Here is an 18,886-nt window from a genome sequence, read left to right on the forward strand (position 1 = left end):
ATACGTACTATTGGACGTCCACTGTATATTGTTTATAACAACAAAACAGAGCAAACTCAAAAGTTGCATGAGAAATTATGCAGGGATGAATAAAAAATTCTTAAAAATTAAAAACAAATCCTTTCTCCAAGTGTTACTAGGATCTGCCGATATTTAACCCTATCTTCCATATAAAACATCTTGCAGAAAATCAGTTTCTAAAAAATTTTGCATTAAGAAAATGATCAATAACGTAAAAACAAAGATATTTTATTTGTTTATTTACTAGCTATACCCAGTGTGCTGTGCTACCCTAAAAGCAATATAAATAAGAAACCTACTTAACAATTTTGATGATTCTAACTACAATGGTTTTCCAGATATACAATTTGTTACATATGGGAGATTCCACGCAAATTATTGCAATTTCGCCAATTATTCCGAACGTTAATTAAGATTTTAATTTAATCTATGAAAAATTTGAATAATCTAATAGTTTCCAGATATACAAAATTTTGTATTTAATTCATATGGGAAGTGCCAAGCCCCCCATTGAAAGTCCGCCCGTTATTCTCTAAATGTTCTTCAGTAAAATTTGAAGATTCTAGCTCTAATAGTTTCTCAGATATACGAATTTTTCTATTTAATTCATATGGGAGCTCCAAGCCCCCCAGATGAAAGTCCGCCCTTTTTTCTCCAAAATGTTCAGATGAATATTAAAGTTGTTCGTGCAAAATTTGAAGAATTTAGTTATATTAGTTTCCCAGATAAACGAATTTTTGTATTTAATTCATATGGGAGGTTCCGCTCCCCTCATTGGTAGTCCCCCAGTTTATTACCCAAAATGTTTACATGGATGTTAAAGTTCTTCCAGAACAACATCATTTAAAGGGATCACAAAGAGATTGAAAAATATTCCAAAAGTTTCACTTTGAAAACATTATTAGAATGTATGAAAACTCGCAACTCTAAAGGAAGACTATTCCTATTTTAGCGGTAATTTATGATTAAAATAAGTAAGAAGTAAGAGTTATATTCGGCAAATCATATGTCGTAAAAAAGCAAATTTCGGAAGTGGCCCGATCATTAGATTAATAAGAACGTCACCGTGATTTTCGGATTAGGGACTTAAATGTGGAATTGGATCAATAATATATATAATTTAAAGTATTTTTTTTTTATTCTACCATAATTCTATCATAAGATAACTTTTGGAAGGTTATATTGGCGGACCGATCCTCATAATTTTATTTTTCATAAATGTAGGTTTCGGTTCCTAAAAATGTTTATTTCGTCGACATCGACATTTGAAAGCCATTTATGTGCGTTTAAGTCATTTTCTGAAGAAGATTTCATTACATATTTTCGTTCCAACAAAAATTGTTTTATTATGGTATTATTAAGTACGTAGAAAACGTTAAAATCAATTATTGAAGGGGGCAGGGTCAACTATGGCCTATAGAGATTTCGATTGATATCGAGCCCTTTTTGCAAAGGATACTGCGTGTTTAATTTTATGTTTATATATTCAATATTTTAGAAAATTCAAAAAGTACCAGTTAAAGAACGAAAAATTACCAGAAATACTCCAGTTTAATAATTATTCCAATCCAGTTTTATAATTATTAATATACTTTGATACATACAATGACTGAGAGCCCTGCGACGAAAAACAACGGTGGCGGTGAATGACACTAAAAATTTCGGCAGCGGCGTAAAATCGGCAATAAGCTCGGCTATATTTTCAGCTGTATTTTAAAAATACACTAGTGATCTTATTTTAGACTCTAAAATTTAGAGGTTTTGCAATAAATTTAAAGAGTTTACTGTAAAGTAATTACTATAAATATTAAAATAAATGGGTATGTTGATTTTTCATTAAAATAATTTAAAAAATCAAAGAAAACTTTGTGGAAATCCCTTAAATATGGCAACTCAAAATACCCAATCTCTTATTGTGATAACATTTCCAAGTGATTAGCATTGAGCACTTTACGAAGAAGCATTTGTAAAAAAAATTTGATACGATTTGGAAGAATACGCATTTCTGTGATTTATTTAAATAAATTTACGTGGATATTCTTGTGCAAAATATAATGGCTGATTTAGATAAATGGATTGAAATAGTAAAGGAATGTAAATACTTGCCAGAAAACGATCTAAAGAAACTATGCGATCTTGTGTGTGAAATATTATTGGAGGAATCGAACATACAACCCGTCAGTACCCCAGTTACAGTATGTGGTGACATACATGGACAGGTGAGAATATTTGTATGTTGGAGCGAAAAGAAGGCGTTGTATTCTAAACATGTTCCTCTTATTTATTACAGTTTTATGATTTGGAAGAACTATTTCGTACTGGTGGACCCATACCAGATACTAATTACATATTTATGGGTGATTTTGTAGATCGTGGCTATTACAGTTTGGAAACACTTACCCGTCTCTTAACACTTAAGGTTAGCAATACCAATGTGCGATATAATTTTTTCTAATGTCTATTCTATTTAGGCACGTTATCCTGATCGCATTACTCTGTTGCGGGGCAATCATGAGTCACGTCAAATAACTAAGGTGTATGGTTTCTACGATGAGTGCTTTAGCAAATATGGTAATGCTAATGCATGGAAATATTGCTGTAAAGTTTTTGATTTATTGACCATAGCAGCTGTAAGTATTTAGTGAGGTTACTCCGAATTTCGTTTTAAAATTAAGAAACTAACTAATATTGTAATATGGTGTTAAGCTATAAGTTTTTGTTTGTTTGGACGATTATCATTTGTACGGTTTATTTTAGATTATTGATGAAGAAGTCTTATGTGTTCATGGAGGTTTAAGTCCTGAAATCATTACGCTTGATCAAATACGTACCATTGAACGTAATGGAGAAATTCCTTATAAAGGTGCTTTCTGTGATTTAGTTTGGTCCGATCCCGAAGATATGGATTATTGGTGAGTACAAATAATGTTATGAGTAATGTAATGAGTACAAATGTAATGAGTACAAATAATGTTATGGAAACGAGGTTTTATTGAGGATTAATAAATTGCCTTACATATAATTGGTCATAAGTTGAAATAATACAATTCTTTATTATTGTAGAAAAGAAAAAATCCAAAATATTTTTTACAAAAATTTCAAAAATTCTTAATTTTTTAGAAATATTTCGAAAAATTACCAATTTTTTAAGAACTAGATTTTTTCTGAAAATGTTATACATATATTCAAATTTTCGGAATTAATTTTTTTTAGAAAAATCTATTTTTTTAATTTCTCAAGGATAACATTAACGTATAACTCCCTCTAAATAAATCTTTATTTTTTAGGGGTGAAAGTCCGCGTGGAGCTGGTTGGCTTTTTGGTCAATTGGTCACAAAAGATTTTATGCAAATCAATAATTTGGAATTGATATGTCGTGCCCATCAATTGGTAAACGAAGGCATCAAATATATGTTTAATAGCAAATTAGTAACAGTATGGTCGGCACCAAACTATTGCTATCGTTGTGGTAATGTGGCAGCCATATTAAGTTTTCAAACAGCAAAAGACAGAACAGCTAAAATATTTGTGGCCGTACCAGAAACAGATCGTGTGATACCACCACATAATATAACGCCCTATTTTCTATAAACAATGTATACAAAAAGGTAATGTACAATATATAATTGAACAAAACGAAACAAGAAAAAAAAACATGAAGACATTTATAAATTTAGCATAAAATGCTTAATAATTTTGTATAATTTAAATAAAAAGAAACTACAACATCCATATCTTATAATTTAATGTTATAACATAAAAACTAAAAAGTATTTTGTTTTGCTAAGAGGCTTTTTAATAAAAACAAAGAAAAAAGTGAGAAAATGAGAAGGATGCCTAAACTAAAGACCAAACTTAATAATTTTTGTATTACAACGATGTTCCCTCGTTATTTGATATACTTATATAAATAAACTAAACAATATCATAGTTAAAAACCCACAAAAGTTATTTTATATACAAAAATATTTGTATACACTTATTATTTTATTATTTTTTATATAAAAGTACAAAAGGTTGATTGTACAAATAAATGCTCTTTGAGTTAAAAGTGTTTGGGGGTGGGATCTTGTCACAATGGAGGGATGGAGGTTGTGTGGCTTTTTGAATGAATTTTTATGAAGAACTGGGACTCGTAAAGAATACTTTGGTGCAAGATTATTACTAAGTATAAATTATATACTAAAAAAATATTACAATTGTTCATAAATTCGTTTTGATGTGTGTGTTACACATACATAAAATAATAATTTAGTTAAAAATAAGTGAACAATTCATTATTAATGAAGAAAGCATAAATATCTCCTCGGTTAGATTGGTAAGATGTTGTGGCGTAGCTATTAATGTGGGGGCAAAAACAGTGGCCAAATTATGTTCATTCATTTTATTTACGGCATAATGTGAGGCGACTCTGTAAATATTAATTGATATAAAAATCCAACAATTTCCATCACATATTTCACTAATTGATTGTAAGTGTTTACCTTTTTAAATGTTCCATCATAAATTTCAAACAATTATAATGGGCTAAAGGGAGATTCTTGACAGCATCTTTCATTTGTTTAACCTGTTCATCTTGATTATTATTACCTATTGAAACGAAATAGATCAGTGTTCATTATATTTATCACAAGCTAATGACTTACGTGCTGCTTCCATAAAATTGGGATACGCCTGAAAGGTAATCAATGGTACAGGCAACAAGCGTAAATACAATTTTAGGGTCCCTGCTATAACATTAATATTTCCATAGGCCGATTCAGACATATTCGTTTTTTCGCCATCACTGTCGAGAGCCAACTTCAGAGCATCGATTTCGTCTGCAAAGCCGGAAACTCTATATATACCCTCCTGAAGCATGCCACGAGCTTCCACTTCTTCCACACAACGACGAACTACAAATGGAATGGAACATTGATAGAGTTGAGCAACGATTGTTAAATCAGTGCCAAAAACTCCGCGAATACGTTTTAGATCGGGTAAACATTTAGCTGGCACTAACTCGGAACATTTATTATGGGCTATTATACCACAATCTTCACATTTAACACCTTGTGCTGTGAAGCCCCACAGGAAATTGGCACACACCTCACACCAGTTAAGACCTTTGAAAGTATGCACCTTGAAAGCATGAGCTTTTTCATAGACAAGCGGTAAAATTGTATCCTCCGTATTGTCCTTGGCTACGGGCGCACTCTGTGAACAACCATCTAACTCATTTGTTGTATTAGCGTTCTCAGATGACGGCAAATTCCCGTCATCTTTAACCGAGCAATTCGTTTGTTTTATCAAAGATTTGCGTAAATCATTTGAAAGAGCTCTTAGTTTTCTACGATTTAAAGTCATGTAGGGACTTTGTTGATAACAATTACCATTTGGTTGATTTATCTCCTGTAGAATGGAGGCGGCATGCAATTGTACATAGAACTTTACCAAACCATCAGCGACCAAGTCGTGTATTGTATCGAAATGTGTTGATTGCTCTTGCAAATAATGTCCCTTGCCAGTTTTATAGTAAATTTTAAAATGTTTTGTCTTGCGATTGAAACGTAAACTCAAAGTGTAATAATCTTGAGCGCTTGGACTACGTCGCAACAAAAATGTACCATCTGGTTTATTTTTTAATATTTCTTCAGCTTCTAAATGGCCCATACGTCCATGATATTCCGTACCATAAAAATTGGGTATTTTTTCGTCTTGTTCACAAGAGTTCGCCAGAAACTTGTGGCAGTGTAGTGGTTTGGGTGTTGGTGCTTCCATTTGTATTTTATACAATTCTGGCTTCCATACCTTTTGCACTGGAGAGCTGGGTTCGTTTATTTTCGACATAATTTTACTGCTTGCGTTTTAATGTGGCTGTGATGATTAATTTTTATTTGTTGGGCTCATTTTAGGTCTATTAAAAGATTTCTTTCTTGTTCTAATTGGAGTTATTCATAAAATATCAATACTGCAAAAATATTGTTTGACTCAAAGATCTGCGCCGACAAAGATTGACGGCGTTGGTAGCTGACACCAAATATTTTGGTGGCGGGTTTAAAATCATCACATTCGATAGTTGGTTAAATTTTCAGATGTGTTTTATTTATTTTTTCCAACTATCATAGGGCTCCAAAGTGTAACTGTAATGTTTATTTTTACATGCTGTAATAAATCATCTTTAACACTCAATATATTAAGTAAATAGTAGGTCTTTAACAAAAAGTTTGAACTTAATTTTTCAAAATGTTAATTAATAAACTCTAGTATAAATTAGTAAAATAAAATATTAATTTAGGGAATTCTTTAAATTTCTGACAGTAATTTTATTATTAGTATTCTGCAAACATCTCTCCCAATAAATTGCAATTACTTTATATTAACGGTATTACTTTATAACCGTTTGATATTTTGGACGTGATTACACTACGACTAAATTTTTTCATTCCCTTTTGTCTACATTTTCTGCAAAAATCCAATTCGCTCACTGAACATATCTCTCAACAAATAAAATTGAGACGACAAATATTTTCGGTGGAACTTTTCCATTTCGTAGCTGATAAAAAATAAGTTAAAAAACAATTATTATAAACAATTCTAATAGAAAAATTGTGAAAGTAACATAAAAATCTGAAAGATAAATAGTTTGCCAAAAAATACAACTTTATTTAATTAATAGAAACTGCAGCAAATAAAAACACAAAAGTGGAACAGAGTCGTAAAATTTTAGTAGAAAAAAAAAAACGGACACGCAACCAAAAGACGAACAACGATTAGATGAATGGCTGGCTGGCTAGTTGGTTGGTTGGTAAAAAGGTATTGGTACTAAATTATGGAAGGAGGTGGTGGCGAGGCAGATAAACAATTGATAGAAGAGTCTAAATCAGCCGTTAAAGAGGGAGACGAATGGTGAGAAAAACACACAAGGAAGACCTTGAAAATATAACAATAAACAACAATAAGAACATAAAATAGAAATTAAAATAAGAATAAGTAAGAAAGAAGAGAAATTTTGAGAAATAAAAACAAAATAAAAATACATAAGTGATAAAATAAATAAAGTGTATAAAATATTACGGATAATATAAAAGAACAGTGCTACGAAATAAACAAATAACGAAAAAAACAGAATATAATAAACAATAACAAAAAAGGAAAAGAATAAAAAATTACGAGTTAAGGGGTCAATGTGAGCAGAGCAGATAGATAGGAAAAGGCGCAAAGAGAAACAAATCAAATAATGACGACTATGCCAACACAAACTTTAGTGCAACCCATTAAAATTGCAGTTAAAAATATGGCTAATACGCAAAATACAACGTCGCCCTCCACGTCCCCTAAAACAGCTAGCGTTGTACCTACACCAATTGCTTCGCCCTCAGAAACAGACACAGCATCAACTGTTATAAATGGTCGTGAAGCACGAAATTTAGCAGAAAAACAACGTAGAGATAAATTGAATGCCAGCATTGGTGCATTGGCAAAAATGGTACCACATGCAGCCGATTCACCAAAACGTCTAGACAAAACGGGGGTTCTTCGTTTGACCACCCATGGACTGCGACTGCAGTATGTATTTGGCAAATCGGCTGCACGTCGAAAAATGCTACACAAAGGCGATAGTCATGTAATGGCAAACACTTTACTACATCTGCTGGACAGTTTCTTTATAACACTCACTTGTCACGGGCAAATAGTGTTGATATCATCCAGTGTTGAACATTTGTTGGGTCACTGTCAATCCGACCTGTATGGTCAAAATCTTCTGCAAATTACACATCCAGAAGATCAGGAAATGTTACGACAAGAATTGATACCCAGTGATATTGAATCATTGTTTTTTGATTATCATAATTCTACAAAAACATCCTCCTCCACCTCCACATCATCGTCATCAACATCTCCCAGCTTCTCGCAAGAACAACAACATCGTTCCTACACAACATCTCATCCGCACCAACCTGATGAAGACGATCATAATCACCATCATTTGGAAAATGATGAAAACTATTTGGCTGAAATTGATGAAAAACTACGGGCAGATAAGCGTTGTTTCACTGTGCGTTTAGCTAGAGCTTGCACTCGTTCAGAATCCAAAAAAATCTATGAAATTGTCAAAATCGATGGTTGTTTTCGTCGTAGTGATTATTCGGCCTTGGCCACCGGATCGTGTAATTATCCCATAGTATCTCAACTTATAAGACGATCGCGTAATAATTCGTCGTCTTCCATGTGTGGAGGGGTGAATAATAACGGCATGAATGGAGGTGGTGGTGGTAGTGGTTTATTCATACCTCATCTTATGCAGCATGATGCCATTGCGCAGGCAGCTTTACATGGTGTCAGTGGAAATGACATTGTTCTCGTGGCAATGGCTCGTATTATAAGACCACCAAAAATACTGAATTACTCCTTGGAAGCTAATCGTTTAGAATATAAAACACGCCATTTAATCGATGGTCGTATTATTGATTGTGATAATCGTATTGGTTTGGTAGCTGGTTATTTAAAAGACGAGGTAAGTTTAAGAATGTTTGGGAAAATTATTTATTTTTAAAATTCACGACTGTGGATTTAAGTAATATTTCGATTTTGATGTAAAAATATTTAAAACGTGATTTTGAATAAAATTTTGAATCATAATTGTCAATGCCTTATCACCTTATAAACACAATTTAAATTGATTTTCAATCATTCTAGGTTCGAAATTTAAGTCCATTTTCTTTTATGCATCAAGACGATGTTCGTTGGGTCATTGTGGCTTTACGTCAAATGTACGATTGTAACAGTGATTATGGTGAAAGTTGTTATCGACTATTGTCGCGAAATGGCAATTTCATCTACTTAAACACCAAAGGCTATTTGGAAATCGATAAAGGCACTAATAAAGTACATTCCTTTGTTTGCGTTAACACATTGCTGGACGAGGAAGAAGGCAAACGTAAGGTACAAGAAATGAAGAATAAATTTTCGATTATAATAAATGCTAAGGTGCCCACAAATACTATGCAAGATGTTCCAGCATCACAAAATCCCCAACAATTGGAGAGAATAGTTTTGTATTTAATAGAAAATTTACAAAAACGTCAAACAAATGCTTGTGTGGTCGATGAAATACACTCGGAAGATGATGTTAAGCGTCATACGACAACACCACCATTGGCGTTGGTGCCGCCAGAACCGGTATCTGTAATAAACTCAATTTCCAAATCTGTAAGTGTTGTAATTGCAACAGCAGCTAAAAGTTTTGCAGTACAAAATAACCAAAATAATAACAACAATAATCTTAATAATAACACAAGTAACAACAACAATAATAATAATAATAAAACTACAGATGATTTAACGCAAACAGATGAACAAGAATTCAATAATGAAACTTTGCTAAAACGTCCCAGTGTATTGCAAATGCGAGCTAAACCACAATGTCAGGATGCAACATTTAGTTTATATTCCTCGTCGCCCACATCATCTAATTTAAATTCACCTGACAACTACATTGATAACAATAATGCTCAGCATGTATCTGTTCTTAAGCGCATACGTGTGGATACTTCAACGTCGACGACGCCCTTTAAAGAAGAAGATGATGATGATGCTTATCATACACCACAACCAGCAAAACGTACACTAAGTAATTCTTCCGCCACCTCCACACTCTCTTCAACATCATTATCTACCACCTCCTCGCCTACAACAAACTCTTGTTTACTATCACCCAACGAAAGGAATGATAACGATGCTGAGATTCATGATTTTATATCGTCACATCTACGTCAAGTCGGAGAGTCATTAAATTGTATTGATGCTCAAACGTCTAATTTACGTCTACATTGTTCCAGTCGTCTACCCACTTGTCTGGATAATAAATTAGATGCCATTATCATTGAACAGAAAAAACAAAGTGAGTTTTTAGTTAATATTAAAAACGAATATGAGGTTTACAAAGAACAACAACAGTTCACCCCTAATTCACCAAAATATACGCAAAATCGACAAGGTCAAAAACAACAACAACAGCAGCAGCATCAACTTTCATCACCGGATATACTTTAGTAAGGACACAGTTAGTTACATTGAATGATTAAATGATTGCCTGTCGTCTGTCTATCTGTCTACATAATTGTTTGTTTGTCTCTACGTTTTTGTTCATGTAAGTATATTAAATTTAATAATGCTTACTATTGTTATTATAATTATATTTAAGTACCTACCAACCTACTACATATGTATGTAAATGTATGTATGTTAGTTATTGTATGTATGTATTTATTTCCATCTAAGCTATTACTCTTTCTTTTTCATCTAGTTAAAGTCCATCTAATGGAGTGGTATTGAAATTTTTAAGTATGCAAGAACAAATAATACTAATTTTTTTTATAATATTCTTTATTAATTTATCTATTTAAGTCTGTAATTACATAGAAATGTTTATGATAATTTCACTTTGAATTCCTTAATTTATTCTATAAAAGAAAAATAATTTCCTTTTCAATTCCTTAATTTAATTTTAATAACATAGTTTTGAAAAAATAAAAAAATAATAATAATAATTGTCAATACGTTGGGATATGTAAGAGTACATGTTGTTGTGTTTGTCACAGTTTGGTTTGTGTGAAATTTATATTATAATTCATGAATGAGATGAAATTAACAAACAACAACTTTGCAATGTTTAACAAAACTTCACACAAAACAAATTTGCGCTCCTATAAACTTACATGTCAGACGTTAAATTATTACTAAAAAGAAAAAAATATTATCTCATTTGAAAATGCAGACTTCTTTTAATAATTAATTAAAAATAATACTAATTAAGAAGACACTTTATATCTCGAAAATGTTCAATTAAATAACAGACCAATATAATGATAATAAGATTACAACATTAGTAAATCTTGATTGACTTGATTGAATGAACCTTAAAAACTGCCCTTTTTTATAAAAATTCTAAATTAAATTTTCTTTTTAACTAAAATCTGCCTTAAGAAGAAAACAAATTATAAATGTAGTTGGTTGATTTGTTTATATTTTTTTTTGAAATATTTGTGTAGTTATTATAATTTAATAAATTATATAATCATTAGGCCAAATTTATGTTTTTGTTGCTTATTATTATTATTATACATAATTGTTTTTTGTTTATTTACACACCTAACAAGTAGTAGTCAATCTTTCTTAGTAAAAAATCATTTAAATAAAAAAGTAAAAAAAACTTGTTCAATTAACATGTTTATAAAAAATGTTCTTGCTGTAATTGTATTAAATATAATAAAAAAAGAAATAAAAATATATGTTAATTTATGATGTGTATGTATATGAATTGTATGTATGTATGTATATTGTACCTTTCTTTAACAGATGTACAATTAAAATATAATTTCTAAATTTATTTATATACATACATAATATGTTTATATATCTTTTTTTCATATACATATAACTATTTATTAAATATAGAATTAATTTTAACAAAGAAAAAAAAAGAAGTGTTTTTAAAACATATAATTTCTTTTTAACAACTGTGAAGGCATCGGAGAGGATTGCTCTTATTATTTTTTAATTTTTGTTTGTTTTGTTTTTGTATGTAAATGTATAGTTAGTGCATAATTAATAATAAATATATATATATAATATAAAAAATAATCTATAAATAGTAATAATAAAATTTTTACTTTAATAAAATATAATTAACAAATAATAATTACCTACGTTTTGTGTCTATATAATATAATACAAATTTAAAGTTTTACTTTGAATAATAAGAAGAAAATATAAATAAAATATTTTATTTGTTTAAATTTATTTAAGGAAAGCAACACACACGGCTGGAAGGATAAGTAATTAAGTTATAAATCCTTAAAAAATTGTTTTAATTAAATGTATTTAATATTTATTACACTAATTCGATAGCATTTCAATTAAATTACTAAAATTTTATGAAATTTCACTTAAAATAGAAAAAAATTTTAACAAATTACATAAAATTTTAACATTCCATTTTTCGATAACAGTTTCTCCTAGAAATAATCAAACTACAATATTAAAACAATGATTTTTAGAAGCTCATAATATTTTTAAATCGTATAGTGAAAGAATTTTTGAAATTAATGCAGTAGTTTAGAAGTTATAGCATTTTTAAATAATCCCGCAAAATTCCAATTTCTTGAAAATGGGCAACCCTGTCAAGGGCAAGCGTCAGCGCCATCTATTGCAAAAGTATTTTTTGCTAGTGCAACACAAAAATTTTTTCAAACAAAAGATGGCGCTGGCACAATGTCGTTACAGCATTGCCAGCATCAACGAAATTTGCCCATTTCTTTAGACGGCATTGCCAGACCAAAATAATTTTATACGTTAAATTTAAAAAGAAAAAAACGCTATATTTGAATTTAAAAGTGGAAAATAAAGCAAAATTAACATGTTTTAGCAAAATTTTATTTTATTAAAGTGTTTTAAATATAAATATAAACCAATTAAATTATTATTTATTATATTTTGAAAACAATTAATATATAATTTGTTGATGTTTCATATGAGCCTCTTGGTTCTGCTTAACTTCATGGTTCACTGCATAGACAGATTGTTTTGGAATTGATTTTTGATGGTAGCGATGAAATGGAAACAAATCTGTAATAAAAATTAAATACAATTACATATTAGTGAATGTTTGTATCAAAGAATAAATGTTTGTTTTTTTATGAAATATTTTTTACAGAGTTTTTTAGGGTGATCACAGATTATTGTCCTTTTTGCTAGAGGAGTTCTTATTAACAAACTAGAGGCGATTATAGATTTTTTAGATTTTTGGTGAGAAATATGGATTGATCACAGGTTATTGGCCTTTTTGCTGTAGAAGCTCTTATTAACAAACTAGAGACAATTATAGAATTTTCATATAAAAATAGATTTTTGGTGAGAAATATGGATTGATCACAGGTTATTGGCCTTTTTGCTGTAGGAGCTCTTATTAACAAACTAGAGGCAATTTTAGATTTTTTGGATTTTTCATATAAAAATAGATTTTTGGTGAAAAATATGGAGTGATCACAGATTATTGTCCTTTTTGATGTAGGTGCTCTTATTAACAAACTAGAGGCAATTTTAGATTTTTCATATAAAAATTGATTTTTGGTGGGAAATATGGAGTGATCACAGATTATTGTCTTTTTTGCTGTAGGTGCTCTTATTAACAAACTAGAGGCAATTTTAGATTTCTTAGATTTTTCATATAAAAATCGATTTTTGGTGGGAAATATGGAGTGATCACAGATTATTGTCCTTTTTGCTGTAGGAGGTCTTATTAACAAACTAGAGGCGATTATATATTTTTTAGATTTTTCATATAAAAATGGATTTTTGGTGAGAAATGTGGTGTGATCACAGATTATTGTCCTTTTTGCTGTAGGAGCTCTTATTAACAAACTAGAGGCGATTATAGATTTTTTGGATTTTTCATATAAAAATAGATTTTTGGTGGGAAATATGGAGTGATCACAGATTATTGTCCTTTTTGCTGTAGGAGCTCTTATTAACAAACTAGAGGCAATTTTAGATTTTTTAGATTTTTCATATAAAAATAGATTTTTGGTGGGAAATATGGAATGATCACAGATTATTGTCTTTTTTGCTGTAGGTGCTCTTATTAACAAACTAGAGGCAATTTTAGATTTCTTAGATTTTTCATATAAAAATTGATTTTTGGTGGGAAATATGGAGTGATCACATATTATTGTCCTTTTTGCTGTGGGAGCTCTTATTAATAAACTAGAGGCAATTTTATATTTTTCATATAAAAATAGATTTTTGGTGGGAAATATGGAGTGATCACAGATTATTATCCTTTTTGCTGTAGGAGCTCTTATTAACAAACTAGAGGCGATTACAGATTTTTTGGATTTTTCATATAAAAATAGATTTTTGGTGGGAAATATTTAGTGATCACAGATTATTGTCCTTTTTGCTGTGGGAGCTCTTATTAATAAACTAGAGGCAATTTTAGATTTTTCATATAAAAATAGATTTTTGGTGGGAAATATGGAGTGATCACAGATTATTATCCTTTTTGCTGTAGGAGCTCTTATTAACAAACTAGAGGCGATTATAGATTTTTTGGATTTTTCATATAAAAATAGATTTTTGGTGGGAAATATTTAGTGATCACAGATTATTGTCCTTTTTGCTGTGGGAGTTCTTATTAATAAACTAGAGGCAATTTTAGATTTTTCATATAAAAATAGATTTTTGGTGGGAAATATGGAGTGATCACAGATTATTGTCCTTTTTGCTGAAGGAGCTCTTATTAACAAACTAGAGGCGATTATAGATTTTTTGGATTTTTCATATAAAAATAGATTTTTGTTGAGAAATATGGAGTGATCACAGATTATTGTCCTTTTTGCTGTAGAAGCTTTTATTAACAAACTAGAGGCGATTACAGATTTTTTTGATTTTTCATATAAAAATAGATTTTTGGTGGGAAATATGGAGTGATCACAGATTATTGTCCTTTTTGCTGTAGGTGCACTCATTAACAAACTAGAGGCAATTTTTTGGATTTTTTATATAAAAATATATTTTTGGTGGGAAATATGGATTGATCACAGATTATTGTCCTTTTTGCTGTAGGAGCTCTTTTTAACAAACTAGAGGTAATTTTAGATTTTTTGGATTTTTCATTTAAAAATAGATTTTTGATGAGAAATGATCACAGATTATTGTCCTTTTTGCTGTAGGAGCTCTTATTAACAAACTAGAGGCAATTATAGATTTTTTGGATTTTTTATATAAAAATATATTTTTGGTGGGAAATATTGATTGATCACAGATTATTGTCCTTTTTGCTGTAGGAGCTCTTATTAACAAACTAAAGGCAATTTTAGATTTTTTGGATTTTTCATATAAAAATAGATTTTTGGTGGGAAATATGGAGTCATCACAGATTATTGTCCATTTTGCTGTAGGAACTTTTATTAACAAACTTGAGGCGATTATAGATTTCTTAGATTTTTCATATAAAAATCGATTTTTGGTGGGAAATATGGAGTGATCACAGATTATTGTTCTTTTTGCTGTAGGAACTCTTATTAACAAACTAGAGGCGATTTTTGATTTTCATATAAAAAATAAATTTTTGGTGGGAAATATGAGTGATCACGCCATAATGAATTTAAGCAGATTTTAGAGATTCCTTTTTAAAATGGTAATACGTATTAGTGATCACATAATTTTTGCTGTTATTTATAATTTTTAGTAATAATTTTGAACAACAAAATTAAACTTGCTACTGATCTGTAGAATTTTGTGAGATTTTTAGAAATTTATGGTAATTTTTTAATTTCTTGACTTGTTTCATTCATGTTTAGTTTTTTTTTCGAAAAAAACCGTTTTTTTGTTAGAGATAAAACATCATATTTGTACACACCTACGCTAAAAATGTTTATTTATAATGATTATATCTATTTATATGTTTTTAATGTTTAATTCTCATTAACAAATATATTAAGAAGTCGATTAATTGCCGTTTGATTTTTGTTTTTTTCGATTAATTTTGGAAATTATGTAATAGATACATAAGTTTAAGTCTACGCTATTCCCTACTCACAATATTAAATGTTTTTATTTATGACGCATAGGAAATGGGAAGAGGAAATTGAACTTTAATTGGATCTTTTTACATGCGTAATAGATTCTAGAGATACTAAAGTAAACTTTTACTGCCTTATTCATAAACATTTAACAAAGTTGATAAAAGTTTATGATTAAGATCCGTAAAATGTACGTTCAATTTTGTTTATTACTGTATTTCTTTGTAAGATTATTATTGTTAATTTTTTCAAAAATGTTGCCTAATTGATATGACATGTTTGTAGATGTAGTGTTTAATGAGGTCGAATTTAACCGGTCATTATTGGATTATTATTTATATTTTGAAGATCACACATATGTATGTAGATCTGAGAGAACTAAAAATGTTAATAAATTTTATATTTTAAATCCTTTATGACACTATTAGTCATTTATCATTAAGTTTAAATTCGGAATTCTACGTTTATTTCAATTATAATGAAGATCATTGACTTTTTATTAAACAAATGTTTAAGGGCATTTAAATAAATGACATAAATAGTTAATAAAAATAATAATTAACATTGTGTCAAAGCTATATATAGTGAAAAAAATTGAATATATGATCCTAAGTTGTGCTATGATCTATAAGAAACAATTGAAACAATAACAACTACAAAAGTGTAACCTGAGTTACATTAAATGGAGAAGATTACAAAGAATGTCTGTGACGATTTGAATAGTACTTTTTTGATTGCAATTGTACCATATCAATTTTTTTTTTTTTTTTTTTTTTTGCAAATTTTTAACAATATCCCTTAGTCAATAGACTGGTTCATTGACTAGACTATTATCTCGTTATGGACTATAGAATAGAGTAGTCTATAAACTAAACAGGTCTTATACTAGACCAAAGACTAGTCCCTAGATTAGTAAATAGAATAGACCATAAGAATGTTATTAGACTACTCTAAAGTCTATAGATAAAGTCTTTTATATAGCGGAGTCGATTAAGCTATGTTCGTCTGTTTGTATGTTTGTTGAAATCAATTTTCTGAAAGCCCAAAATATATCCGGGATCCAAATTTTTCAATGAGAAGTTTTATATTTAAAATCAGCCAAATCGGTCCATAAATTATGGAGATATGATCTAAAATTCCAGAAAACCTTTAAAAATTTAGAAAAAATCTCAAATTGTTTGTGCATGATTGACAAAAATCAGCTTATTTATAAAAACAAAACTGATAACAGATTAAACGTTACGTAGACTAGACTATAGATTAGACCAACGGTTCCCAAATGGGGGTCCGCGGACCCCTAGTGGTCCGTAGTAAAATCCTAGGGGGTCCGCGAAGACGAACGAAAAAAACCATGAATAAACAATATTCTGCTTTTATATGTATGTACAAATATCTCCAATTTTTGTGCAATAATCCCAAATTTTTTGGTGACTTTTTGAATTTTATTTTTTCGGTTGTTTATCAGGAAGAAGCTAGGCCCTACAAATTTATTGTATAACTTTTATAAAGTAAAGTACTGCGTGATTTGTAATTTTTATTTCCTGTATATGTACTGAAATAATGGTTTTTATTTCAGACAAATAATACTCTGCCTTACAATTAAATTAGGGATACAGGTATTCCGGAGTATGAAGTTCAATTCAAAGACAAGCTTATTACAGATTTAAGTTTATCAAATTGTAAGCAAAAGTGTTCTCGTTTGAAAGGACTAAAATTATATATTTCCAAAACAGAGGTGACTCTTTATGCATCTCTTTATAAATATTCCAATCCGACGTGATACACAGATTTTAACTTGATTTTGTCGACCAATACATTATTAAATTAACATCAGAAAATCCATAGCGTTTCGCGTAAATATGTAGCCAAAAACCATGAAGTAAAATAATTCGTTGGTATTTTAAAATTCAAATTTAAGTTCCAAATTCACAGTACTTTAACAAAGAGTTCAAATCATATATTATGCGGATAACGCATTCCGCAACAACATAGAAGAAGTCCAACTTTCTTATATTTTTTCCCGAAAACTTAGCTCACTTACTCAGTTCACCCTTTGCAATCGCAACAAATTTTTGAAACGTGACTCCTTAAGCACATGTGACAATATTTGATAAAGAAACCTTTTCGCTACCTTGAAGAAAAATGAACATGAAAGATCTCACGATCATAAAATTAAACATCATGTTAACATATCAACAAATAAGTCATTCTATCTTCAAAACATGCAATTGAAAACCTATCTGAAATATTATATATTCTCAATGTACGGGAATATTTTATAGATATGACATCTCTACATTTATTAGACCTAGGGATTAATGAACTAGGTCAATTTTCGGATGGACAATTATTTAGAACAATAAGATATCAAAATATGTATGGGGGTCCGCGAAATTAAATAAGTTCTTCAAGGGGTCCGCGAAGTAAAAATCTGTGGGAACCGCTGGATTAGACTATATACTAGACTATAGACTATACTATAGACTAGACTATAAACTAGCCTATAGACTAGACAATAGATTAGACTATGGACTAGACTATGGCCTAGTGGTCTATTGACTATTGTGGACTATTTATCAAACGTTTATAAGTTAGAAAAAGTACCGAAAATGTCGTGGTAGTGCCGCGGTATCAATTTCGATATCAAAAAGTACTAAAAAAGACTAATGTACTGAATTTTACATGCGTTATGTAGAGCCCGAAGTAAATGAGAACTTATAAGAGGTACTTTTTCGTTCTTCAAAAGGTACTTTTCGAATTTTCTATAATATTGAACATAGAAACATAAAACATTCAGGGACCTGAGTGATTAAAAATCTTTAGGAAAGAATTTTTGTTATTTTTTTCGTTCTTCAACTGGTACTTTTTAGTTTTTTTTTTTAGCAATATTGAGCCTGAAAACATAAAATCAGACATAGGATCCTGATGGAATAGAAATCTATAAGAGTGAATTTTTGGTACTTTCTGTTCTTCAATTGGATCTTTTATATTATTGAACCTAGAAACGCAAAATTAAACACGCAGCATATAGATTAAATAAAATTTATAAAAGGGGAGTTTCTGGTAATTTTTCGACATTCAAAATGCTACTTTTCTGCAATATTAAACCTAGAAACTTAAAATCGTACATATAGGATCCTGATGGAAAGAAAATTTATAATAGTAAACTTTTTGGTATTTTTTCGTTCTCCAACTGGTACTTTTTGAATCTTTATTTAATATTAAACGCAGCATCCTGGCTGAATGAGAATATGTAAAAGCGCACTTTCAGGTAGTTTTTCGTTTTCCAACTGGTATTT

At 29.8% G+C, this 18,886-nt stretch overlaps 3 protein-coding genes across 4 annotated transcripts; 2 read left to right on the top strand and 1 right to left on the bottom strand.

Moving 5' to 3' along the window:
* Positions 1-1,947: 1,947 nt before the first annotated feature.
* Positions 1,948-3,763, top strand: LOC119608238 (serine/threonine-protein phosphatase 6 catalytic subunit). Its single transcript, XM_037962566.1, has 5 exons — positions 1,948-2,240; positions 2,312-2,440; positions 2,493-2,651; positions 2,779-2,933; positions 3,309-3,763. The coding sequence occupies exons 1-5, from the start codon at positions 2,076-2,078 to the stop codon at positions 3,610-3,612; spliced, it is 912 nt and encodes a 303-aa protein (XP_037818494.1). The 5' UTR covers positions 1,948-2,075; the 3' UTR covers positions 3,613-3,763.
* Positions 3,764-3,945: 182 nt separating this feature from the next.
* Positions 3,946-6,159, bottom strand: LOC119608237 (beta-chimaerin). Its single transcript, XM_037962565.1, has 3 exons — positions 4,668-6,159; positions 4,506-4,611; positions 3,946-4,432 (listed from the first exon to the last, which is right to left on the bottom strand). Exons 1-3 carry the CDS (start codon positions 5,848-5,850, stop codon positions 4,273-4,275), a joined length of 1,449 nt encoding a protein of 482 aa, XP_037818493.1. The 5' UTR covers positions 5,851-6,159; the 3' UTR covers positions 3,946-4,272.
* A 327-nt stretch (positions 6,160-6,486) lies between these two features.
* On the top strand, positions 6,487-11,268 carry LOC119608236 (probable basic-leucine zipper transcription factor D). Of its 2 annotated transcripts, XR_005231806.1 has the most exons (3): positions 6,508-8,518; positions 8,701-10,153; positions 10,310-11,268. XR_005231806.1 is itself a non-coding variant. In XM_037962563.1 (2 exons), exons 1-2 carry the CDS (start codon positions 7,241-7,243, stop codon positions 10,054-10,056), a joined length of 2,634 nt encoding a protein of 877 aa, XP_037818491.1. In that variant the 5' UTR covers positions 6,487-7,240; the 3' UTR covers positions 10,057-11,268. The 2 variants fall into 2 exon arrangements, 1 of the variants encoding a protein (XP_037818491.1); XM_037962563.1 differs by having other exon boundaries at positions 6,487-8,518; positions 8,701-11,268.
* Positions 11,269-18,886: the final 7,618 nt, after the last annotated feature.

The sequence above is a fragment of the Lucilia sericata genome, unplaced genomic scaffold, assembly GCF_015586225.1.
Source record: "Lucilia sericata isolate MDLA Ls3-8-SP2 unplaced genomic scaffold, ASM1558622v1 Contig000810F_arrow, whole genome shotgun sequence".
NCBI lineage: Eukaryota > Metazoa > Arthropoda > Insecta > Diptera > Calliphoridae > Lucilia > Lucilia sericata.